This window comes from Corapipo altera, unplaced genomic scaffold, assembly GCF_003945725.1.
Source record: "Corapipo altera isolate COAL_440 unplaced genomic scaffold, ASM394572v1 1, whole genome shotgun sequence".
NCBI classification, from domain to species: domain Eukaryota; kingdom Metazoa; phylum Chordata; class Aves; order Passeriformes; family Pipridae; genus Corapipo; species Corapipo altera.
In genome coordinates, this window is record NW_020884873.1 from 15,721,962 (window position 1) to 15,744,031 (window position 22,070).

At 46.5% G+C, this 22,070-nt stretch overlaps 1 protein-coding gene across 2 annotated transcripts; it reads left to right on the forward strand.

The window, feature by feature from the left end:
* The first annotated feature begins 509 nt into the window (after positions 1-509).
* On the forward strand, positions 510-18,281 carry CYTH4 (cytohesin 4). 2 transcript variants are annotated; one of them, XM_027668138.1, is made up of 13 exons: positions 510-624; positions 6,561-6,643; positions 8,882-8,979; positions 9,254-9,320; positions 11,624-11,742; positions 12,123-12,203; positions 12,876-12,988; positions 13,521-13,669; positions 15,285-15,396; positions 15,840-15,916; positions 16,194-16,265; positions 16,704-16,858; positions 17,180-18,281. In XM_027668138.1, the coding sequence occupies exons 1-13, from the start codon at positions 606-608 to the stop codon at positions 17,250-17,252; spliced, it is 1,218 nt and encodes a 405-aa protein (XP_027523939.1). In that variant the 5' UTR covers positions 510-605; the 3' UTR covers positions 17,253-18,281. The 2 variants fall into 2 exon arrangements, with proteins under 2 accessions (XP_027523939.1, XP_027523947.1); XM_027668146.1 differs by lacking the exon at positions 510-624 and adding an exon at positions 4,673-4,691.
* Positions 18,282-22,070: the final 3,789 nt, after the last annotated feature.

Sequence of the window (22,070 nt, forward strand, 5' to 3'; positions counted from 1 at the left end):
CACTGAGGGAGGGAGAAGAAGCTGACAGCTTTATTCTCCCCTCTATCAACCATCCTCCAATTCTGGAGTGTTTGTTCCCATCCCTACCCCCTCCACCTGCTGCAGAATTAACATAGGAAGAATCTTTCCTTTAGAATGAAACCACTTCCCCAATCAGATGGGTTTTCTGAATCAAGAACTTCCTTTTTTCCCCCTCTCTCCTCAGAGTATCTCAGACAAAAACCCAAAGTACTATCAGCCTCTCACAGTTCATTTCAGTCCCCTCAAAGAGAGATTCTCAAAAAAGCTGCTGGGATGGAAATGCATCTGTGCATTTGTATTTCAGAAGTAGCCAGTGAGCCCCTGTTAGGTCACAGAAGTATGCACATACAGTTTCCTTCTCTGAGGCAAGCTCATGACATGTGATCAGAGGGACAGGGAGAGAGGAAGGGAGGAGTCACAGGGCAACCCGCCCCCCATAATTCTGCTGCGGTCTTGGTCACTGGCTCCAAGTTGTTTCAGTTCTGTGAAGCATCTGAACAAGCAGAAGGCAAGGACAAACAAAAACCCACGTTTTCAACACATCTGAAACACATTTGTGTTGAAAATATATCTCACTCTTCAGGATGGACTTTTGTCCTTCTGGTAAGCCTTGACCATTGTGTATCTTTTTTTGGGTGAGGGCTGTGCACTCAGTTTGACAGAGTTGAGCACTCCATGAAATCCTAGCAGCTAGGGCGGATACTGTGGCTGGTGGCTGGAGGAATGAGATGCTGGAAGATCCCTGGGGCTGCAGTAGATTGCTTGTCAGCCTTCAGGATTAGGCATGGGTTTCTTTTTACTTGCTCTCCTTTCACACTGGGAAAAAATTTCCCACTTATTCAAATGGCTTTGGTACTGAGAGTGTCTACTGCTGGGATCCCTTGGGCTGGTGATCCTGGACTGAGCTGGGAACTGACTCAGGGGCATCAAGGGTTTATATGACACTTAGGATGAACACTTGTAAGCTTTGGCTTCTCTTCATGAAACTCTGGCATGGCTTGCAAGCTGCAAAATGGTGTTTCCATGCAGATCCCAGGAGCTGGTTTGCCTCTGGGGAGCCCCTCATGCAGTTGGGTATCTCAGTGCAACACTCTTGCAAGGCTTTTGGTACTGGGGTGTCTCTTGCTTATGTCCATGTTAAAGGTGAATAACTGTATTAGGATCCTACAAACTCCAAGTGACCTGCAGGTGGGCCTGCCTGGTCCTGAAATAATTTCAATGGGCAGATGTGGGTGAGGGGAGATAAGCCACACCCGAGGAACTGAGAGAGATCTTAGGGTTTATTTCCTTCTTTGGCAGGTGGTGGGAAAAGTGTTTGGGATTCAGCAGGGAAAGGCACACTTCCAGACTGAACATTTCTAGCCTCTGGCTGAGGAAGCTCTGAGCGTGTGTCTGTGCAAAGGCAGCAGAGAGGGAGTGCTGAATAGCAATAGACTGAACGAGGGCCCGGAAGAAGAAGGATCACCTTGCAATGACCCTTCTCAATCTGATTCTGTCCTATCAGGCTTTTGTATATAGGTTATGGAGCAGAGAGTGAAAGCAAAAAGCGGTGCCCAGTTTCAACGACTGTTGTGCACATTTTAGCTTTGAGGTGTGTAGCCAAGGAAGGAGCACACTCAAACAACATACTTCCTTGTCAGGGAAATTTGTAGTACCTATAGGAGCTGAGCTCTTACCAGCATCTGATTATGAATGTTGGTGAAGGTGGGTCTCTTCAGATCACCCAGCCCTCCCCACTGGAAAGCAACTGTGGTAAAAGATTCTGCAGGACAAACTGGACAGGAGGAGGGATAACTCATGTTTTACTATTTATTTTGGGGTGTGCCTCCCTCCTCACAGAAGGTCTGACACAGTCATTCATTCAAGTTATGTGTTATGAGTTAATTATATCTTGAAAGTTACACATTCAAGTAAGTATACTTTGAATAAAGTATACACACTGCAATAGCACAATGAGATCCTGTTCAGGGAGAATGCAGGTTTGCTCAGTTCTGGCTAGAGGCAGAGCCCAGAGGCAGGCAATGCCTGGAGAGATGCACTGGCTCTGACTGATGTTTTTGCTCAGTCCCATCCCATCACTCCACAGCTGGGTGAGAAAGAGGGTTTGTTTGATGCTGAGCTCCCTTGAGAGCCCAGGCTGCTACCAGACAGAGTTTTCCAGGGAGCTTTAGGGTACTGAATGCATTTGAAATTGCTAAGTTGTGGCTTGATTGTCTTGAAGGTCAGAGGTGCATGTACACCTTTTCCTGGGGTCACTCCTACCTTGAGGTGTGATAGTCCTGTTAGGTACATATCTGTGCGATATGACCTATATCTGTGGGGAGGTTGCTCTCCCTGCAGTGTATGTCCTCTTCCAGATTCCTTCAGAACCATCTCATGACTGTCAGGGTGAGGCCACAGAGCCAGTATGCCCAATCCTTGAGCTGAGTGTGCGAAATATGGGAGAGCATATGGGTGCCATGGTATCCTGTGCTAGGATGTGTGGGGTAAGAGCCATAGTCAAAAGTGGCTAGAAGCTACCCTGATTGATGTAAGTTGTCATGTGGGATAAGGGGACCAGGAAGCAACGTAAATTCTTCTTCACACCTTTCCCCCATAACTAAAACGTGCAAATTAAACCTGTTGGGATCTGTGTTGAGTTTCTTCTGACACAAGCTGGAAGAGAACTGTGTAGTGGCTGCAGGAAGGAGACAGATAGGGTTGGAGGGAACTGAGGAGCTGCAAGGCTTCCTGTCATCTACCTGTTGCCAGCCTGGTACCTGGTTGTGGAGGTGGTGGTCTGTACTGCAGATGACACAACAGCCATATTGAAAAAGAAAAGGAATTTCAGATGAAAATTTTCCACCAGACAGCCTTCTTCAGGCAGAAGGTGCCCATCGGGCTGCTCTGCTTGTGTGTTGCCAGGGGTGGAGGTGCCCAAACCCTTTGGTGTCTACACTCAGAACCCTACACTGCCTTGCAAATGGGCCTGATGAACCTCTGCTGTCATTCTGTGGGTGTGTAGCACATGGATGGTTTGCCACAGTGCTACAGATACAGTCATTCTTCATAACCTTCCCCCACAGCTTCTGCAGTCCATTCTTCCAGCTCTCCTGGATGGTCAACTTCCCACTTATTCTGTGCTTCAAAAGCTGTCTTCCTATTCATATAATTTTGCTTGGGTTTGAAGCAAAACAGTGCCCATTGCCTATTCTGAAAATTGAAGAGAGAAGAACCACACAAAAGCAAATGACATACACATACATTTATCATCTGTTTAGTTACTATCTGGATGGTTCTGCACAGCCCTTTGCAATGGGAAATGAGACCAGCAGACACAGTACTCTCTGCTGGCCACATAAGTACCCAGATGTTTGGGTAACTCCAACCTGCCCTCCAGATGGGGAGGCTGGAGTCATAAGTCACCACAACTGGAATTGAAGTCTGTGTACTGTTTTGAGTGACAGCACTGAAAATACAAGCCTGGACAGTTCATGAGGAATTGGCAGGTCTTTCTCTTAGGTTCTGCCCTAAGAGTGGGGAAACAACCTCAAGAGCAGGTGTAAGAACAACAAATGTGATGCTGATGCACTTTCCTTTCAACATTTGCTCTCTGAAAATGAATTCCAAGCAGCAACTTCATGTCCTCTCTGGAGAGGATGCCAGACATTCTTTTTTTGGTGTCTGAACTGTGAAACTTCAGCATTGGTTTGGCTGGCAGTATCCTCCTGAAATGTGTGCATGTTTTCATGGTGTGTTCTTCACCAGGGTGAAATTTCCCCCTGTGCAGAGAAGCCTGACCAGGGCTATGCTTCATCTGTGTCCTCACCTAGCTCTAGAGGGAAGTGTAACTTGGTGGTACTGAGGACTTTGACAAGGTTGAAGCTGTTCCTCAATCCCCTAGTGCATGGCTGAATTGCCTCTGCCATTGCAAGTGTCTAGAGTGAGCCAGGTGGTGCTTTACTCAGTGTCCTCCTGTTGGCTCAGCTTGTTCTCAACGTGAAGAGGGAAGGAAAGGCTCTCAGTAACTCACCTCCTGCTTGCCCAGATGCCTCTGCTGCCTTCACTGCCTTTCTGCAGACAGTTCCCCAAACAAGCCCTTTGTGTTCACTTCCCCTGACTGCAGTGTGGTCAATAACATTGATGAATGGCCTCAGAACACCCTGAGCAGAGCATCAGGCCTTCTGTTACGACAGAGGAATAACGTGAATGCACTGACATCAGAATTATTTTCCAAGGCAATCAAGGACTTAAGCTATTCAGGAAACTTAGGAAACCTAATAAGGACCCTCTCTGCAGCTCAGTCTAAGTTGCCCTGAAAGTTTGATCCATCCATTTTTTCCATACTATGTTAAACTTTCCTGCTTATTTACCCTTTTATTCCTTCCCCATGACTCATGCTTTTTCTCCCCCACCCTCCCCACACACAGTCCTTCCCACACTTTTCTCATTCTGACAAACTGGACAGGTGAATCATTTGGAAGTTGGGGTTTTCAGATGTTCAGGAGGAAGGGGGACTGCATTATTTACAGTCTCGGTGGGGGTCAAGTGGGTGAGATGGTGTCCTCTGGGAGCCTCATGCCTCTTTGAGATGCTTCAGGCTGCTTCAATAGACAAAGAACAACTGAAGCAAAGCAACCAGCCACACCACAGAGTTTGCTGATGAGGTGGGGGAAGGTGAGGTTCCTCAGGTATGTCCTGCTATGGTGCTTTTGTGGAAACAAATACAGGGCAAAAGATCTTAGTGGTAATTTGTCAAGGAATCACCCCAGTGATTCCACAATTACAAACTCCTGCAGGAGTGAGAAAGATAAAGCTGGGTAGACTGAGAGACTGGCCTCATCTCCTGCAGATGCCAGAACAGTGAGAGACATAAATTAAGCTGAAGCCCAGGCACTGCTCAGAGGCATAGGGCTGACATTCAAAGGGAAGTTAGCAACCTGCCTAATAAGTAGCTGAGCTGTTGCATCGAGTTTTTTCGTTGTGGTTTCTTTTTGTTTGTTTATTTTTTGTTTGCCTTCTTGGTTGCTTGCTTGGTGTTATGCTTGTTTGCTTGGTTGTTTGTTTTCCTCTCACATACAGATTTGGCTGTTGCAAGGCTTCTGGATGCCACCAGTTTTCCTTCTATCTTGACTGGCTTCAGCAATCAGTCAGCTTCTTTCAGCTCTTCACAAGGGCTGCTTCCAGGACTGGGAGGGCACATGGGTCCATCCCAGTCCTAGCTTCATGCTGGCTGCTTGTCCAGTGCTTTACTCCCACAGATTCAGCAGTCTCTCCCCAGGGAATGCAATGCTTGAAACCAGCAGGAAGAGAAACTGCAGCCTGAGAAGAGTAACAGGAACATACTTAGCTCATGAGGGAAAGATTAGGATTACAGAAGGCAGATCTCTCTGAGTTGTTGTGGCCATGACAGGAAAGAAGCATGTGGACTCCAAGATGATTGCCCTTGTCCCCTTTTCCTTCTGTCTGTCGTGGCTGCTTCCTTCCCCTTTTTTCCTCCAGTCATATTTATAACAGTTGTTTTGCATGTGAGATCCACACCAAGAGAATTTCCAATTAGCAACTGGTGCTACTTCCCCTTTTCCCAGGAAGACAGGAGGCCCGGGGGATTATGGCTCATGAAACAGTGAAGCAGGACATCCAGTGACTTGATATGGCTTCCTGGGAAAGCTTTGTCTTGCAGTATTTAGGTGCAGCAAGGGCCCTGTCTGCCACTTCAGGAGTGACCTTCAGTGCTCTCAGCCTTTTGTGAGTGCTTTTTTTTATTCCTGGGGCCTCGTCATCTGCTTTGCCTCCTCTCTATGGCTGCAGCCTTCTCCTTCTCCTTGCTGAAGAGACTACATTTCACCTGGATTATATTTAGCAGCAGTGCTGTCTCCCCAGTTGTTCTGGGTGTTTTATGAATCATATTGTGGTTGCCTTGGCTCTACTGCTATCTGTTTAACTTCCTGTACATTAGAAGAAAGCCTACTCATATTTCCGTGTTGTCTGTGGTCCACAGAACAACAGCCTTCCAAAGACATTCCTTTTTCAGCAAGGCTTTCATCCCCCCCGATCCTGCCTTCAGATTTGAAAAACCTTGATTCTCTCTCTTAAGTCACTTCTGACCCTAGCTGTGGGGGATCAATCCATGAAGCCAGTGGCTCTTCATGGGAGGTTTGGATGTAGGTGAAGTGTTTAGGTCACAGATTTTCAGTGCATAGAGATGACTGACATAAAAACCACCAGAAAGCATTTGGTGAGACCTCCTCATTGTGCTCACAGCAAGCAGAATTGCTTGAGTGGGCGGGTGGGTTGCTGCAGGTTTAGGTAAGAGGGCTACCAACACAACATCTGACTGTAAGGAGGGGTATATGGGTCTGTGCTGCTTGCTCTGGACTGAGAACCATTTGCAGGCCAAAGGTGAGGTGCAGTGGCTGCAACAGCAGAGAGCATAGATGCTGAAACACAGAAATCAGAGTTGCTACCCTAGGTGAGGGTAGCTACTGGGAGGTTGAGGCAGCTTTTTCTGTGATATGTTGGCCCCAGTACTATTGTCACGAGCATCTTTATTCTTCCAGAGTCAACTGATTTGAGCGAGGCTGAAGAGACTGAAATAGAGACAATCAGGCAGCACAAACAGGGGCTTTTGGAGGACATTAAGGTAAGGACCATCCTGTTTCTCTTGCCTGCCTAGCTTTCTAAAATCTGTCTTCACCAAGGAGCATCTTTGCATAACAGTCCAGACCATGCAGAAGTGCTCTGGCACTGGAGACATTTTCTCTGTCATGATGCAGCTTGAATTCTCAACTTCAGGCTGCCCTGGCCTATTTGCCACCAGTGTACATCCAACTCTCTGCTGCAGGAATCATCAGCTGCCCTAATGGGATATTTGAGAAAGGCCAGTCAAATTATGAGCAGGGATGAGCTGGGATTGCATATTTAGGATTAAGGTAAAGAGTATGACTTCATTGTCATACTAGCAGGCACCTGGGTCAGCATTGATGATTATTTTTAATTACCGATTACCTGCTAATGACATACCAGTCCTAGTTGCCTGCAGCATCATTCTGTGTTTATCAAATTTTTGTTTCGTTTGTGGACCTCTAACAAGTCCTTCATGCAGGATCCCGTCTCTTCGAAGAGGTGTGTTGGCAGGACCTTCCACACAAGTTTCTGTGGTTGAACTTGCTTCTTTTCTTTTAGCAGACCCAAACATATCTACACTGACTCCTAAAAGTGTCTGAAAGTAACAGATTCAAAATCAGTCAGACTGCATCGCAGTTGTGCATGGTACTGTACACTTTCTATTCTGTTCTGCCTCCATCACCATGGAATATGATTTCCCATTTGAGAGAGCTTATTACACTGAATAATTGGACTTGGACTGATTTCCCAACAATATGAAGATGTCCAGATGTCTGGGAAATAGGTGCAATATTTCCTGGCATAAAGGATTAAGCCAAACTACAGACTCCCTCTTTCTGCTGCAAATCAGAATAGTGTCTTGTCTCCTCTTTCAAAACAGATGATGAATGTATGTGCATGTCATTTGCTTGTGTGTGGTTCTTCTCTCTTCAATTTTCAGAATAGGCAATGGGCACTGTAAGAGGAATACTATATTTTTTTGCCCACTGTGGACAGAGAAATGTTGCTAGACTGCACAAACTCATATTTTAAATCCTAAATCCATTAAGCAATGCGTTGTCCAATGGAACAGAATGAGTTTAGGTGAAAAGACTACCTTAGAATGAGAGACATTTTCCCCAGGGGATCTTTTCAGAAAGTGTCTAACAATACCCTTAAACACAAACACTTGGGGGAATGTCTGCGGGAGGGGAGAGGGAGGAGAGGAAAGGATGGGTCTTTACTTGCCAGTAACACTGCCAAAAACCAGCAGTGAATAAAGTAACAAAATTGATAATAATTTGAAATTTGGGAGATAAGATCATTGCTTCGTTACATTTTTGCAATTCCTAAAGCTTAGTAAGGAACACTCACAGCTATGGAGACTAATGAAGCACAATAGAAGGTGGCCAGAGCAAAACTAAAGCTCTTTTAAATTACGGGATATTGCAGAAATTCAGTTTCTCTGTCTGGTTAAATGCTTCATCCACATTCTCATTCCTTGATGAGAAAGGATCTTCCCCTGCTTATTGTGGTTTGCCTGGGGAAGAATTTGGGTGATTCCTGGAAGAGATCTGTGATGTAATTTGGCTCTGAGGAGGACCATAACTGAAGAATGGAAACAAACAGATACAGATTTCCTTAGTAAAGCAGAACATCCAGCCAAGAAGGTCATGGTCTGTCACGGGCCTAAAGGGAAGTGAATTCCATAATTGATTTTTTTTTTTAAATTAGCAATACTCTTTTTTTACTCCTTCTTTCTTCTTTCTCCCCCTAAAGACAGGTATCTGCTCAATGATATTTGAATGATAGGTATGTTAAAAACCTCTGTGTTTCATAGTATTGCCACTTCAGGCTCATATTGACCTCACAGTTACTGATTCCACTTCCCCTTTCCTGGATGCGTAGCAGGGCTACGCAAAGTAAAAGCTCAGAGGAAAAGGGCACAATGGAAGGATTCTTACATCTGACATTGTTTGAGGAACTGAAATCAACACTGGGGCAAGTTCTCTGACACTTGCCACGCTGGCTAATCTTGATTTTTCCAGCCTTGATTGACAACAGACATGAGACATGCCCCTCTCTCCAATTTTTTTCATCTGGAATCCAGCAGGGTCACCCCAGAGCAGTCCCCATTTCATAGACATCCTTGGCTGGTCATGACCATCTGACCTGTCCTTTTCCTGTGTTTGAGGGAAGTAGTAAAATGTACTCTGTATTTATGTCTGCTGGTTTTCCCTCCATTGCCTTCATCCTCCTGATGTTTCTTTTGCAGAAGCTGAAGGAGGAGATTGCTGAAGTGTTTGCAGAGATCGAGCGTTTCCAAAATGCAGAGAGGCAAGAGGCAGACAATAATCCTAGAGAACAGACCAGGCAAGTGTAATAAGATAAGTATGCCTTTTTTTTACAAAGTCTCTCTTTTGAGGTTGAAAAAACAAAAGTGCTAATGGGATTTGGATCACAACAAGGACAGGGAAATTAGGCCAGGAATACCCTTCTCTCCTCTAAGATTTCTCTTTATTTCTGGATAGTCAGACACCTGTCCTTAAGATATCTAAGTTACCTAACTTATTACCAAGTTACTTGTGAGTGAAATGACACATTCCTTTATTCTGTTTGATTTTCCTTCTTTTTGATGTGTTTGCAGCAAGCTGTCACAGAGGGATAAAATTCTGTCCCTGGGCCGGAAGAAATTCAACATGGATCCTGCAAAGGTAGGATTTGTTCATACCACCTATGAAGATAAAGAAAGCTTGGAGGAAGATATTCTGTTGGCTGTTGGTCCACTTGCAGCCACCTATGTCAAAGGAACTGTGGCGTGGGACTGTGTTTCCTAACTCACTAAGGCTCCAGTCAGTAGCACTCTCCATTCTATTCCTGAATAAGATCTTTTATATGATCAAACTGTGTTGTCTCCCCCCATCACATGCTTATAGGTCATCCCATACTATTCAACCCAAACCTAAGACAAGTAAGGGGAGGATGGTTTAACACTGCCAATATGTCACGGGAGCCAAATTTCCTTTAGCACAGCTCTTCTTGACTGCGAGGCTGAGTTTGCTATAATGTGATAGAGGAGGATGAACTACGAAGAAGGGGAGAAATTTTGAGAACTAGTCAGGTTCCTTGGCTCTTTCATAACAGAAGAGGACAAGATGCCTCTGACATTTTGGAAGCAGTTTTGGTTTCAGTAGAATTGGTTGAATTGTGGAGTAAATACAGCTTTTCTACTTTCTGGGACTCTGACCAGTGGTGTCAATGGCCTTCAGCCCTCTGCAGAAAGCTCTAAAAACATTAAGTAGACAAGATGCAAGAAAGACAGTTCTCTCTTCCTTCCTCCTCACTGGTGGGCCACTTTTTTGAGCTCTGTAAGGAAAACCACAAGCTGCGATCGAATGATAGCTCATCACCAGCTAACTACCACAGCTAACATCTTGAGTGGCTGCTGCTCAGCATGACAACTTCTCATGCCTCCTTCTGTGCCCTGCTGAGACTGTCAAGATGCCTTCCCCAGCATCCACACCACAGCTGGAGTGCTTGCCAGTCCCCTGGACATCCCTCTGCCAGCAGGAGCTGTCTCAGAGCAGTGATATCAGTACTTATAGCCTGCATGAGAGAAGGTTTTATTTTGCCTTTCAGTCTGACCTTGGTTTGAAACCCCAGAGGCAACTCTCTATGGCACTGTGCCATTCTGTGCAGAAATACTCGAACTAGTTCTAACCCTAAACCAGTTTAGCTTTATTAGTTTAATGCTGATCAACCTGGTCAAAATGTTGTATATGCTGTGCCTGTATTATGCAGATCTCTGATTATTGCCTCCTTTTTGCTACATGCAATAAACAGGGAGGTGCTGCAATGGAAGGAAATTTCTTTACCCCTCCTTTCAAAGGTTACACTCCATCCATGCAATGCTGATACTTTAAATGAGTTCCTATCTTCAAGATCCCATGGAAGTTCCTGAGGATAGAGGAGATAAGTGTTAGGAATCTGGCCAAACAAAACCTTTGGGGAGAAACATTTTCTTCTGGAAAATGGGGCCCCATCATCACTGCAATGCTTTGCAAAATTAAATTGGTCTTACCAAAATTCCATCTGGGGAAAGAGAAAGGAAAATAGCATGGAAAAAAAATCTCACAAACATTTCAGTTTCTTCTTTTGAAACTGCTTTTTCTTTGGGGCATTTTAGAGATAGTTTCTTTTATATTACAGGGGAAAGTGAAATGATTCCATTGAAGTAGAACATTTTGATGGATCTAAAATAATTTTCATTCTTTTATTGTATTTTGTGAGGAGAATTGCTATGTGGTCTGGAGAACTGCAGTGTTGTTAGATATTGTCAAGAATCCTTTGAACAAAACCTCAGCTTTCTTTGGCTTTGAAAATCATGAAATTCTCTCTTAAATAGGATATTGACTCTTTGCACAATCCAACTCAGACCCTCTGTATTCCTTAAAAAGCATATTCCATCCTTACTGGCTAGGAGGGATGGAACTGAAAAGATTGCAGTCTTCTCTGTTCTGTTGGACGGAAGAAAAATTAAGAAAAAATTATTTTGAGTTTTCTCAAGCCTTTATTTTTGCCTGAGTATATTTTTTTTTCATTATGTCTTCTTTTAAACAAAGAATGTTTCCTTTAAGTTAATTTAGGAAAAAAAAAAGACATTTAGGAACAGAACACTAAGTTATTTTGATTGAAAATATTAAAATGAATTATTTTCACTTTGCCTTTTTGACTTTTAAATTACATTGCCCTTTTCTGTTTGTCTGAGTTTCCATCAGAGTAAAACATTTAACCAAATCTAGGGATGAAATGAAAATGGGGCTGACCACCCAAAGTGGATGAAGAGGTATGGAATAAAGATGAGAACATGGCTGTGATCTCCCATAAAGGGACTGGGGAATAACAGAGGAGGAAAGTTCATCAGAGCTAAGGAAGGCTGATATGGATGTGTTGGAGTCCTACTTTATCATCACACCACAAAGCTGTCTTACTTCACTGTCTTGCTTCTCCTTCCCAGGGGATCCAGTACCTGATTGAGCACCAGGTATTATCCTCAGACCCTCAGGAGATCGCCAAATTCCTCCACAAGGGTGAAGGTCTGAACAAGACAGCCATTGGGGATTACCTGGGTGGGAGGTGAGCAGCCCAGGCAGGATGAGGAGACCTTTGGAGGCCCTGTCCTGCCTGGCCCCTCTCAACTACCATTTTGGATGACCTGTGGCAGACCTCAGCCACGTGCCAAGACTGAACATACCTCCAACCACAGTGGGCTGAGTGGGCAGTACACCCTTGGGAGGGTCTTTGGAGGGTGACTAAGGCTGGCTATATGGACTACTTTTCCTGCTGCCTGTAGTGGGGTCAGTCTTCTGAGACAAGAGCACATATATCAGCCACTTCTTGGTCAAAGGGGAAGTGGAGGCTGGGATGGAGCCAGAGGCTTGTTGTCACACCAAGGGGCATCCAAACTGGGCAGGATCAGAGCTCTCTTCTGACCTTTTCCCTCCATCCTCTCTCAGGGACCCCACAAACATTCAGATCCTCCAAGCCTTTGTGGCATGTCACCAGTTTGCCCACTTAAACCTGGTGCAGGCACTGAGGTAAGTGACGGTGACAGATGCAGGGGATGGTGCTGGAGCCTGCTCAGCCACTGGGTCTTACCGCCCAGGAAGGTCAGGAAGCCTTACTGGTCTGAAATGGGAACTTCCCAAGGCCCCGCTGCATGTGGTGGCTCCAAGGCTGTTGCTCTGTGAGTTGTCAACAGCTTCTCTAGGGGGAACACTTTTGTGGCCCCTTGACTGAACTGACCATTTGCAGAAAAGTGGATCCCTGTGGCTTCAATGTCTGGGGGGCTGGGAAAAGTTATTTTTTGCAGCAGGAATCATGTCTGTCCATGGTGCCCATTATGTCAATGACAAAGTGACTCAGTCTTAGGGCATCTTGTTTTCTTATAGGCCACCTCCTGGCAGGACTCTTTCTCTTGAGGTCTCTGCTGCCTTGCAGGACACTCATTAAGAAGCAGAGCCATGATTTCCAGGATGCTTAGTTCTGCTTCCTGCTTTTAGGGTGTTTGAGACTGATGAACCCAGGCAATCTGTAGAGAGAGGAGCAGAGCTCCTGCTTCATGCACTGTGTTGTCTCCCCAGTGTGATGGGATGACTTTTATTTTCATGGTGATGACTTTTATTTTCATGGTGTCACATGGGTTGAGGGAAGGATAAATGTTTGTTGCACCTAATCTGACTAACTATCTGGCATGCTGCTCCTGATAGACAGTTCCTATGGAGCTTCCGGCTGCCCGGGGAAGCACAGAAGATTGACCGGATGATGGAGGCCTTTGCCAACTGGTACTGCAAGTGTAACCCAGGAGTATTCCAGTCCACAGGTAGTTATGGGGAGAAGGCCTGTAAAGCTGAACTACACTTTGCTAGAGAGAGTAGCCTGCCTTTTCCATTCACAAAGCACAGAGGGCACCACTTGGAAGTGTGTTTCCCCTTAAGCTGAAGGAGGCAGCCCAGTTCCTGTGAAGCTGAACGTTTTTGGTCCCCCTTTTCCTGCTGTGCTACAGTCCATTCCAATGGGCAGTAGACTGGAGAAGTGATCTCAGCCTCACATGAGATATACTGGATATATAGGATAGCACTGACAGATGTAGGTCCGTAGAAACTTTCCTGCTGGCAGAGCCATTATTGGACCAGCTCTGCCCAATTTGCCCCATTATCCTGAGGGAATGAAATCACTCCAATCCAACTCTGTCCCTCTTTCTCCTAGCAGAGGGGACATCTCCCTTCTCCTCCTACAACTGAGAGAATTACACTGTTCTTCAGTGACTAGAAACCAAGCCACCTGCTAGGGTGAGGATTGTTCTGCTCTCTAAAGCAAGTAGCACCCATCCTGGTTTTCTTTCTCATTGATAGATACCTGTTACATACTCTCCTTCTCTATCATCATGCTTAACACCAGCCTGCACAACCCCAATGTGAAAGACAAACCCCACTTTGAAAGGTTTGTATCCATCAACAGAGGCATTGACAATGGAGGGGACCTGCCAGAAGAACTCTTAAAGGTAAGAAGACTTTATCATGAAAAATCACCTCTTCTCTCTGCTCAGAGCCCACTGAAAAGCAAAGGTCTGCAGGTCTCAGTGTGATACAGGCTTGCTGATCTTCTACCGTACAAGAAGAAGGTCCTCATGGGGAAAGAAGGCAGTATGTATAAAAGTGAATCTGGAAAATGTGGGAACTGCTTTGGAGAGAAGCTTCACACATTCTTGTTGGTGAGGACATGGAGCAAGAGAGACAGGGCTGGAGACATTCAGGGAATAGCTGTATCAGTTTAAGAAAGTTTGTGCTTTTAACTCTGTACGTGTGAGAGAGGAACAGATACTGCTGTGTGTCATGTAGGTGTGAGGGTGAATGGGGTACCCACCTCTCTGGGAGGTAGCTGGGCACCTCACTCATCCAGCTTTGAAATTCCTAGCCCCCAAGGGGACTATCTATTTCTTGTGTGTCTCTGTGTATGAGAGTCAATGTCACTGTGGCCAAGATTATGAATCCCTTTCCCTTTTTCATACCTAAATGTCTCAGTTGACTCCAATGTTTGCATCAGTCAGGACACCAGTGCCTGACTTCTCTTACACCAGGATATATCTTTGAATGAGTAGAACCAGCAAGCCCCACTGAGTGTCAGGGTCTCTTCCAGCATCTGGAAAGCTCTCATCAGGTCCATGGTGTTTCTTATCCCAGGGGATGAAGATGCAGAGACAGGGGATGCATCCATTAGCAGAGTTGGAGCTTCCATTTTCTCAAAGGCTCAGCAGCTATGGAACCTGCCCTATGAGGCAAGGTAGAAGTGGGCAGCCTGCCTATGTGTGTCTGACTTCACCAACCAGCCTGGGCACAATAACTTCTGTCTTGTGTCAAAGAGGCTGCCTACATCCCAAACGTGGGTTTGCTGAGCAGCATCCCTTCAGGGTAAAGGCTTTATATTTTACTCCAGGTGTCATTTCTTTCAGACAAGTTGAGGGAAGATGCAGAAGCGTGTAGTTTCTTTTTTTTTTCTTGGCTTGGGATTTGTGTTAAAAATGACTGCAAATCCAATGATGTTAGCAACATGTCAGTATACCTTGAAAACTAGTAACCTGCCTCCCTGTCACTCTGCTGTTACAAATGTCGCCCTTTGTGTCCCTCAGTGCCAAAGCCTCGGTTCTATGAAATGTGCTTCCTTGTGGCCATGTAGCTGTATGTGCTGGTCTCTACAGCTTATCGACAGTGTTTGGCCCCACCAACCCAGGGTCTAAATGGGACTGCAGTTTCTGCTGTGTTGAGTCCCCATCCTAGTGCCTTAACACTACCCAAAGCAGCACTTGTGTTATGCTGGGTTTGGTCACAGCAGCCTGTCTTGCTATGGGTGCACCATTTTGTGTCTGTGACTTTCTAAATTGAGGTTTTTTATGACACGAGGTGCAGAAAAGAGCTAGTGGTCTCTCTTGAAACCCTGTGATGTGTAGACTGAGGGCTGTTGTACCCCCAGTGCTCACTGCCTGCTCCCCTGCACTTTGTCTGCCCTTGTAGAAATAGGGTGATGGACCAGATGGACCTAGGATAGTTGTGTACAAGCTTTGTCAGAAATAAATCTTTCACTGTCTTTCTCTCTCTCTCTCCTCTAATGTTTTGGGGCAGAATCTGTTTGAGAGCATAAAGAATGAACCGTTCTCCATACCAGAGGATGATGGCAACGACCTCACCCATACTTTCTTCAACCCTAACCGTGAGGGCTGGCTGCTGAAATTAGGTAAGGGGGGAGGACTCCCCTAGCTCCACTGACTTCCCCGCTTACCTGCCTCCCACCACAGATCTCCCCCTGCAACCCACCATCATCTCTGCTGTCCTTCCGTCCTGTCTGCTGTGGTGGGCTGAGGCTGACACCTGCTGTTGAAACCAGCTGCTGCTCCCTCCTCCCAGCTATTGCAGGCTCTGTCTTCTCAAAAAGGGACTTGAGAAGATGTTCCTCCCCTGTTCCCATTCACAGCACCATCAGAGCAAAATTGGCTCCCTGTGTGTGCATGTCCACCACACTGCATCACATCAGTGGTTAGCACCATGGTTTCTCCTTGGAGCTCACCTACAGGGAGATCTGGGAGTGTATGTCTGTGTGTGCAGGTCTGGAGCTTGGGGGTAGCGGGGGAACGACAGAAAAATGTGTGACTAATGGCTTTTGAATCTCCTTGCCTTTAGGAGGACGTGTGAAAACCTGGAAACGCCGCTGGTTCATTCTGACAGATAACTGCCTGTACTACTTTGAATATACCACGGTAAAGGCTTAACTCATTGTTGGGAAAGTGTCCTGGGTGGTTATGAGCCTCTGAGGGACCAGGGAGGAGCAGAGGATAGGGGGCAAGTCTTCCCTTCTACCCTGTGCTCCCAGACTGAACTCGGTGCTGTTTGCTCACCTGTGGTCTTGTCTCCCCAGGCATACACTGCCCCTGTCACCTCCACAAAGACACATGTCTGGGAAATCAGAGAGGCTCTAAATAGTGGCATAGATTTGGGGAGCATCTTGGGTATTAATTCATGTTTCCTTGCCTTCAGGACAAAGAGCCTCTGGGCATTATCCCCTTGGAGAACCTATCAGTCCGGAAGGTGGATGATCCCAAAAAGCCAGTAAGTCTCCACTGCCAACACAGGCTGTCAGATGGTCAGAGGGAAGAGAAGATGCACACAACCATGCTTCTCAGAGGGAAGGTGCCATTCCAAACTGCCTTGTGCCCCCATCTAAACATGACTGTATTTTTACTTTATATTTCTGGTGTGAAGAGACAGCTGTCCTTTGGCTGGCTGTATTGTATGTTTTCACATGTGTATATGCGTGTAGGTGGGCAGAGATGAGTGTACACATCTGACTTCCTAGTTATTTTGCACCAGGAGATGTGGGTTCAATTCTTGGGGTAGGGAAGGAAAGGGTCTGTTACATTTCAGAGATGGACTGCTCTCCTCCCTTTTGGAAGCTCTTTGAGCCTGTCACTCATGGTTGGAAGCAGCATAGCTTCCTTGGTCCACCGTGTCTTCCCCTACTGCTCCATTTTATTTCCTTCCTGACAGAACTGCTTTGAACTCTACAATCCCAACTGCAAAGGGCAGAAGATCAAAGCCTGCAAAACAGATGGGGATGGGAAGGTGGTTGAAGGCAAGCATCAGTCCTACAAGATCTCAGCAGCCACACCAGCAGAACGTGATGAGTGGATTGAGGCAATACGGTGAGGAGACCAGAACTAGAAGCCTGAGCTTACCTTTGTTCAGCCCCAGGGACAGATGGTCACGCAGATTATTTGGCTATCAAAGCTTCAAAAGAGGGGTGAACAGAAATGTTTGTAGTCTAGCACTGTGGTACCTCTTGACTTTATAGAGTCTCCCTTCTGGAGAATCTCTAGCCACAGCTAAATTCTCTGCTGTGAGTCTGGAGATCTCCAGTCCTACACTTTGGTAAGTGGTGTCTCTGTGCAAGTTCATTTGGGTTATCTGTGCTGCTCTCCATCATTAAATCTCTTACTTTTGCTCCCATTTCCTCTTATTTCCAGAACCAGCATCACACAGGATCCTTTCTATGACCTGGTCTCTGCCCGTAAGAAAAAGATTGCCAGCAAAAACTGAACCCTGACCTGGTCACTAGCCTCAGGAAAGCATAGGTTGGTGGACAGCTTCCCTCTCTTACTGGGCTATTCCAGTGAAGAAATTTGGGAGCGTTGGTTCCCTCTGCCTCCCACTTGGCAAGAAGATAAACAACAGGACAGCTTGCCAGGTTTGCTTCTTCCCTTTCCAAACTGAAGGCAGTGGTACAGGGTGCAATCCACTGAGAACTGTCAGAACTGTGGGCACGGAGTTACGCATGTCCGAACACAAAGGCTCAACAGCAACTGACCTTTGGGTTCTCCCATACATCCCCAGACATGTAGGACAGGATCTGAGAGGAGACAAGAATGTCTGCAGAATGTCTCTGGCCCCTCCCACAATGAAACCAGGCCAGACTGTTTTTCTGTGAGGATCCATGTAGATGTTCTTGAAGCAGCTGAGCATAGTCCAGTCGGTTGCAGAGCAGAAAGGCCCCAGTGGTTTCTCTTCCACAAACAGACGTGTAGTGTTTGTGGGGTGGAGGCTACTACTATTTAGGACCTCACTGTGAAACCAGAGGCCAAGGTAAGATAAAAAGCCCTCAGTTCAGAAGAAATCCCTCTCCCTCTTCCCATAGCTGTGAGGGCTGTAATCCTGGGAAGTCCCTGCTGTGTAACTGAGTCATAGGTTTTAAAAAGTTAGAGGTGTTGGATCCCTATCCAGCATAAGGGATAACTGAGCGTAGAGAGGCGGTGAGACCAAGGAAGCAGCTCTGGGTCTTTTGTTTCTCTGTTTTGAGCCTTGGGGACGACCACAGGTTTCCCTAGGGAAGAAACCCAAACACTAGCTCTCCTGATTGATGGCTCTCCAACAAAGGTTGATTCCTTGTACCAGCCCAGAGACCTGGTATCTGAAAGGCTTTCAGCCAGATGGCATGAAAAACTGAAGGTGCATACACCTCCCCCACACTAGCACACTCACACAGGGGCATTCCCATCTTCACACACTGGTGTCGTCTGATGTCTCGGGGTTTTTGTCCCTTGTGTAAAAAAAGAAATAAAAGTGCTTGAAACAAGCCCAGAACTCAGGGTACACGATCGTTTTCGTGATAAAGGCAGAGAATGCAAGATAAGAGTGTCATGTTCCTGTGCCCAGCAAAGCAGCCTGAGCACCACCGCAGTCTCTTGGCTTTTTCCTTCCTGCAGGGGGCTGTATCTACCAGGAAATCTGCAGCAGGGCCAGCACAGCCCGATTATTCATCCGGTTATTTTTGCCCAAGCCACAGGAATGTTGAATTAATTTCAAGAGTCAGGGAGCGTACCTCAGAGTTGCAGCACGCGCTCACCCTGGAGAAGAAACGTGAAGGTTTTCTTCTGCTCGCGCCTGCAAATGTCTCCTGCCTATAATCTCTTTGTTACTGATGTGATACGGAGTGAATTTGCTGCCCACTGCTCTAGAGCACATGTGTTTACACACACACGTTCACTCCTGCTTTGGATTCAATGAGAGGAGGCAGGCTCGTGTCCAGACATTGAGGAGAAGTCAGAATATGGCCCCTTATCTTGTCAACATCTCCAATATACATAAGTGAAATATAATATGCATTTGGTTGGTGAGAGATGCCCCAGAGCCCAGGATTTGGGTGAGAAGTGTCTGTTCCAGTGCTTCTTAGGCTTACGCTCTGTGTGACAAAAGCCATCAAAATGAAGCCTGGAGTCTCTCTTCTACCCACAATCTGGTCTTGGGTGAGGGAAGCTAAGCTCTCCCTACAGTTTACCTGGATCATTCCTATGACAGCAGGGTCTATCTAAGCTCTCCCCCATTCCTCATCCCCAGTCCTTCCCATTCTCTTCAGGCTGCCTATGTTTTTTCCCCTCCATTCTTCACCTAGATACCCACACACTGCAGAGCAAAATTATTCATAGCAGGGACAGGGTGGGAAGGACAACTTGTGAGAGGCAAAACAATGCACAGAGACAGGCAATTGTGTAATTTCCATCGATCAAACTAACCAAAAGAATCAGGAAGGGCTGGGCCAGGTTTCTCCTCTCCTAGAAACTGAGGTAGGGAGATGGTAAGTTTGAGTTTCCACTGCCTTTCCTTGACTCCAGCACAGAAAATACATTTCTAAATTCCTTGCTATACTCCTCAGTGTCATGAACACAATGGTACCTGATTTTGCCCACCAGCAGTGCAACATGTGCTCTCTCCAAGCAGTATCCTTGACCTCGTGCTTGCTGAATACCAATGTAGTACTGGCCAGGGTGTCTCAGGACAGGTCTATAAAACTGACCAACCACTCATATCTGTGTGCTTTGACAGATATGCTTGGAGCCCTTAGAAATTTATTACAGGAACAACTTGTGCAACTAGAATGGCACCACCAGGGAACATGTTGCTGACCACCATCACATGTGGCCCTTGTTGAGGGCAACTGCTGCACCACACACATGAATGCATACAGGCAAACACACAGGTGCACACATAGAGCCCTTCAGATGTTGAATCTGACAAATTGCTATCTGTATGGTTGATGTATTTCTCTTTCGCATCATAGGCAGTGTATGTGGCTCACACAGAAATACATGCAGAAGACTGACACTGATTCCCTGCTTGCCTAAGGATTCCTGTGCACACCCAGCAATTTGTTTTCATGATAAATGTCCATCTATTTTCATAGAAAGGCTGGGAGGAGAATACTGCAGATGTGTGGAATAGACCATATCACTTCATCCTGCCTCCTCTCCTCTCCTTCCCTTCCTCCCGCCTCCTCCCCTCTCCTTCCCTTCCTCCCATCCCCTGTTTATCAGCTCCTTTTTGGAAGGCTAATACATTTTAAAAAGGAATTCTAGAAATTGTTTTCAGTGACAAAGATGGAGCAGCTGTGAGGAGAGCCAGCAGTCTCATGCACTACAGCTTAGGTAGAGAAAATCTCTAGGAGGTGGAGGTGAAGGGCAGCATTTAAATGGAGGCACACTGGACTAAATTATGAATTCAGAGTGATCAAAGGACATCAGTTGAACCTACCTTTTTGCAGGGGGTGAATGCTCTTGGTGATGGGGGGGAGCTCAGGAGCAGATGGAGGCCTTGGGAAGACATGACTTTGCATGCAAGTTGGCCATGAGTGGTGTTCAGTGTTGGGGTGGAAGCAACCATTTGAGACACTGTCTATTCCTGGCAGGCCTGAAACTGCTCTGCTGTGTGTCACCCAGCCTTCAATGCAAAGGAAAAATCAAGGACCTCTTTTCTACCAGCTAAACAGGATTATATGGAATGGGACTGCCTACCTTTTTACTCTGTCTGTGACACTGTGTAAGCCCTCACATCTCACCCCTCCACTGTAGTGCAGGGATTGACACCACGAGGGGACAAGTTTGTCAGCTTGTACCATAAACCTGGAGGAATGGAAGGCTGTGCCAATAACCTCAGAGGGATGGGAGCCAGTCATACCCTCTGATATCAGTCATTTGTATAGAAAGAAGCACAGCCCCACTGTATTGGAGTTGGTTTGAATGGTGCAGTCAGATTTGGGGGTTCAATAGGAGCAGTTCCTCCTGTCTCCCATCCATAGTCTTTGATGGATGGAAAGCAACTGCCTACCTGAGGGTGGGGGACTCACTGAGGTACTTCCTCCCTCTTAAAATTTTTTTTGAGCATGGATTTCACACAGAAAGGCCAGAGCACAAAGCTAGAGAGCAGGACAGCTCTCAAAGGCAGCATGGCCTCTCTGCTATACCTTGTTCTGGATCACTTCTGCCTCCAGCCTGACAGAGGGCCCATCTCTGGGGCTGGAGGAAGCCCAAGCAGACAAGGGTTCAGATCTGACCAGGGTTTCTTAGAGTGTCACTGCTGTCACATCTGCAGTGGCTCTGCTCTAAGTGCCTGTGACAGGGGTGTGCAGCAGTCTCATCTTGCCATGCCATTTCCAATCCTGCCGCCTCCCTGCGATGAAGATGAATGGTGCCTGTCCCAGGTTATCACATTCCCAATATGTGAGCCAGTATATGGACAGCAGTTTGCTCCTGAAGGCTGGTGCTATTGCGCTAAATTCAAGGAGGCTGTATATGGTGGGACTGAGGGCTACAAGGAAAGAGTCAGGGAGGGTGGAGAAGTCTGGGTCTATGTGGGTTGTCAGTGAAGAAGGGCTTGACAAGAACAGGACTTTCACCTCAGCTCCAAAGCAGGGGTGGCACAAATGTCAGGAAGATGTAGGTAAAACATGGTTTGAACAGCCTGCAATCTACCACAGCCACTGTGTCACACTACTCAGGGGCAACTCATGTCACAACAGCTGTCTACTTTCTGTGGGGATGAAGAGTAGTATTGGTAAACACACCAGCCCAACACTTCAGGGAGAGAGTGGAAATGGTGCAAGGTGGCATTCACATATGGGCCCTCAGAGGCACAGCCTGTGCAGGGAGAGGACCATATGTCCTGCCAGCACAGCATGTCTTTGCTCCTCTACCTTGCTGAATAAATGGGGCTACAGGTCTCTTTCCACATGTAAGTACAAACACAGATATAGATGTGTGTGAATGTGCTTCATCCTACACACTCATAGTGACACATACCCAAGCCTGCACAGAGACATCTGTGCATACACAGGAACACACACTGTCTGCAAGCATCCCAGCCCAGTGCTTCTCCTTGCTCTCTCCTAGCAGAAGGGCCCTGGCAAAACTGTCTGTAAGGGAAGAAGGGAGATCACAGAGGGGAAGGGAAGGACAGTCCTTGTGGGGTTGGACAGCAAGCAGTACGTAGGGAGAGGGAGGCAGAACAGACTGCAGTGATGTCTACAGAAACCACAGGACTCCTGCCCCAGGGGGGCTATACTAGCAGCAACGCAGTCCTTGACCTGGG

Coding starts and splice junctions, on each gene's coding strand:
- CYTH4 (XM_027668138.1), top strand. Junction 8,980..9,253: donor AATCCTAGAGAACAGACCAG/GCAAGTGTAATA, acceptor ATGTGTTTGCAG/CAAGCTGTCACAGAGGGATA. Junction 13,670..15,284: donor TGCCAGAAGAACTCTTAAAG/GTAAGAAGACTT, acceptor GTTTTGGGGCAG/AATCTGTTTGAGAGCATAAA.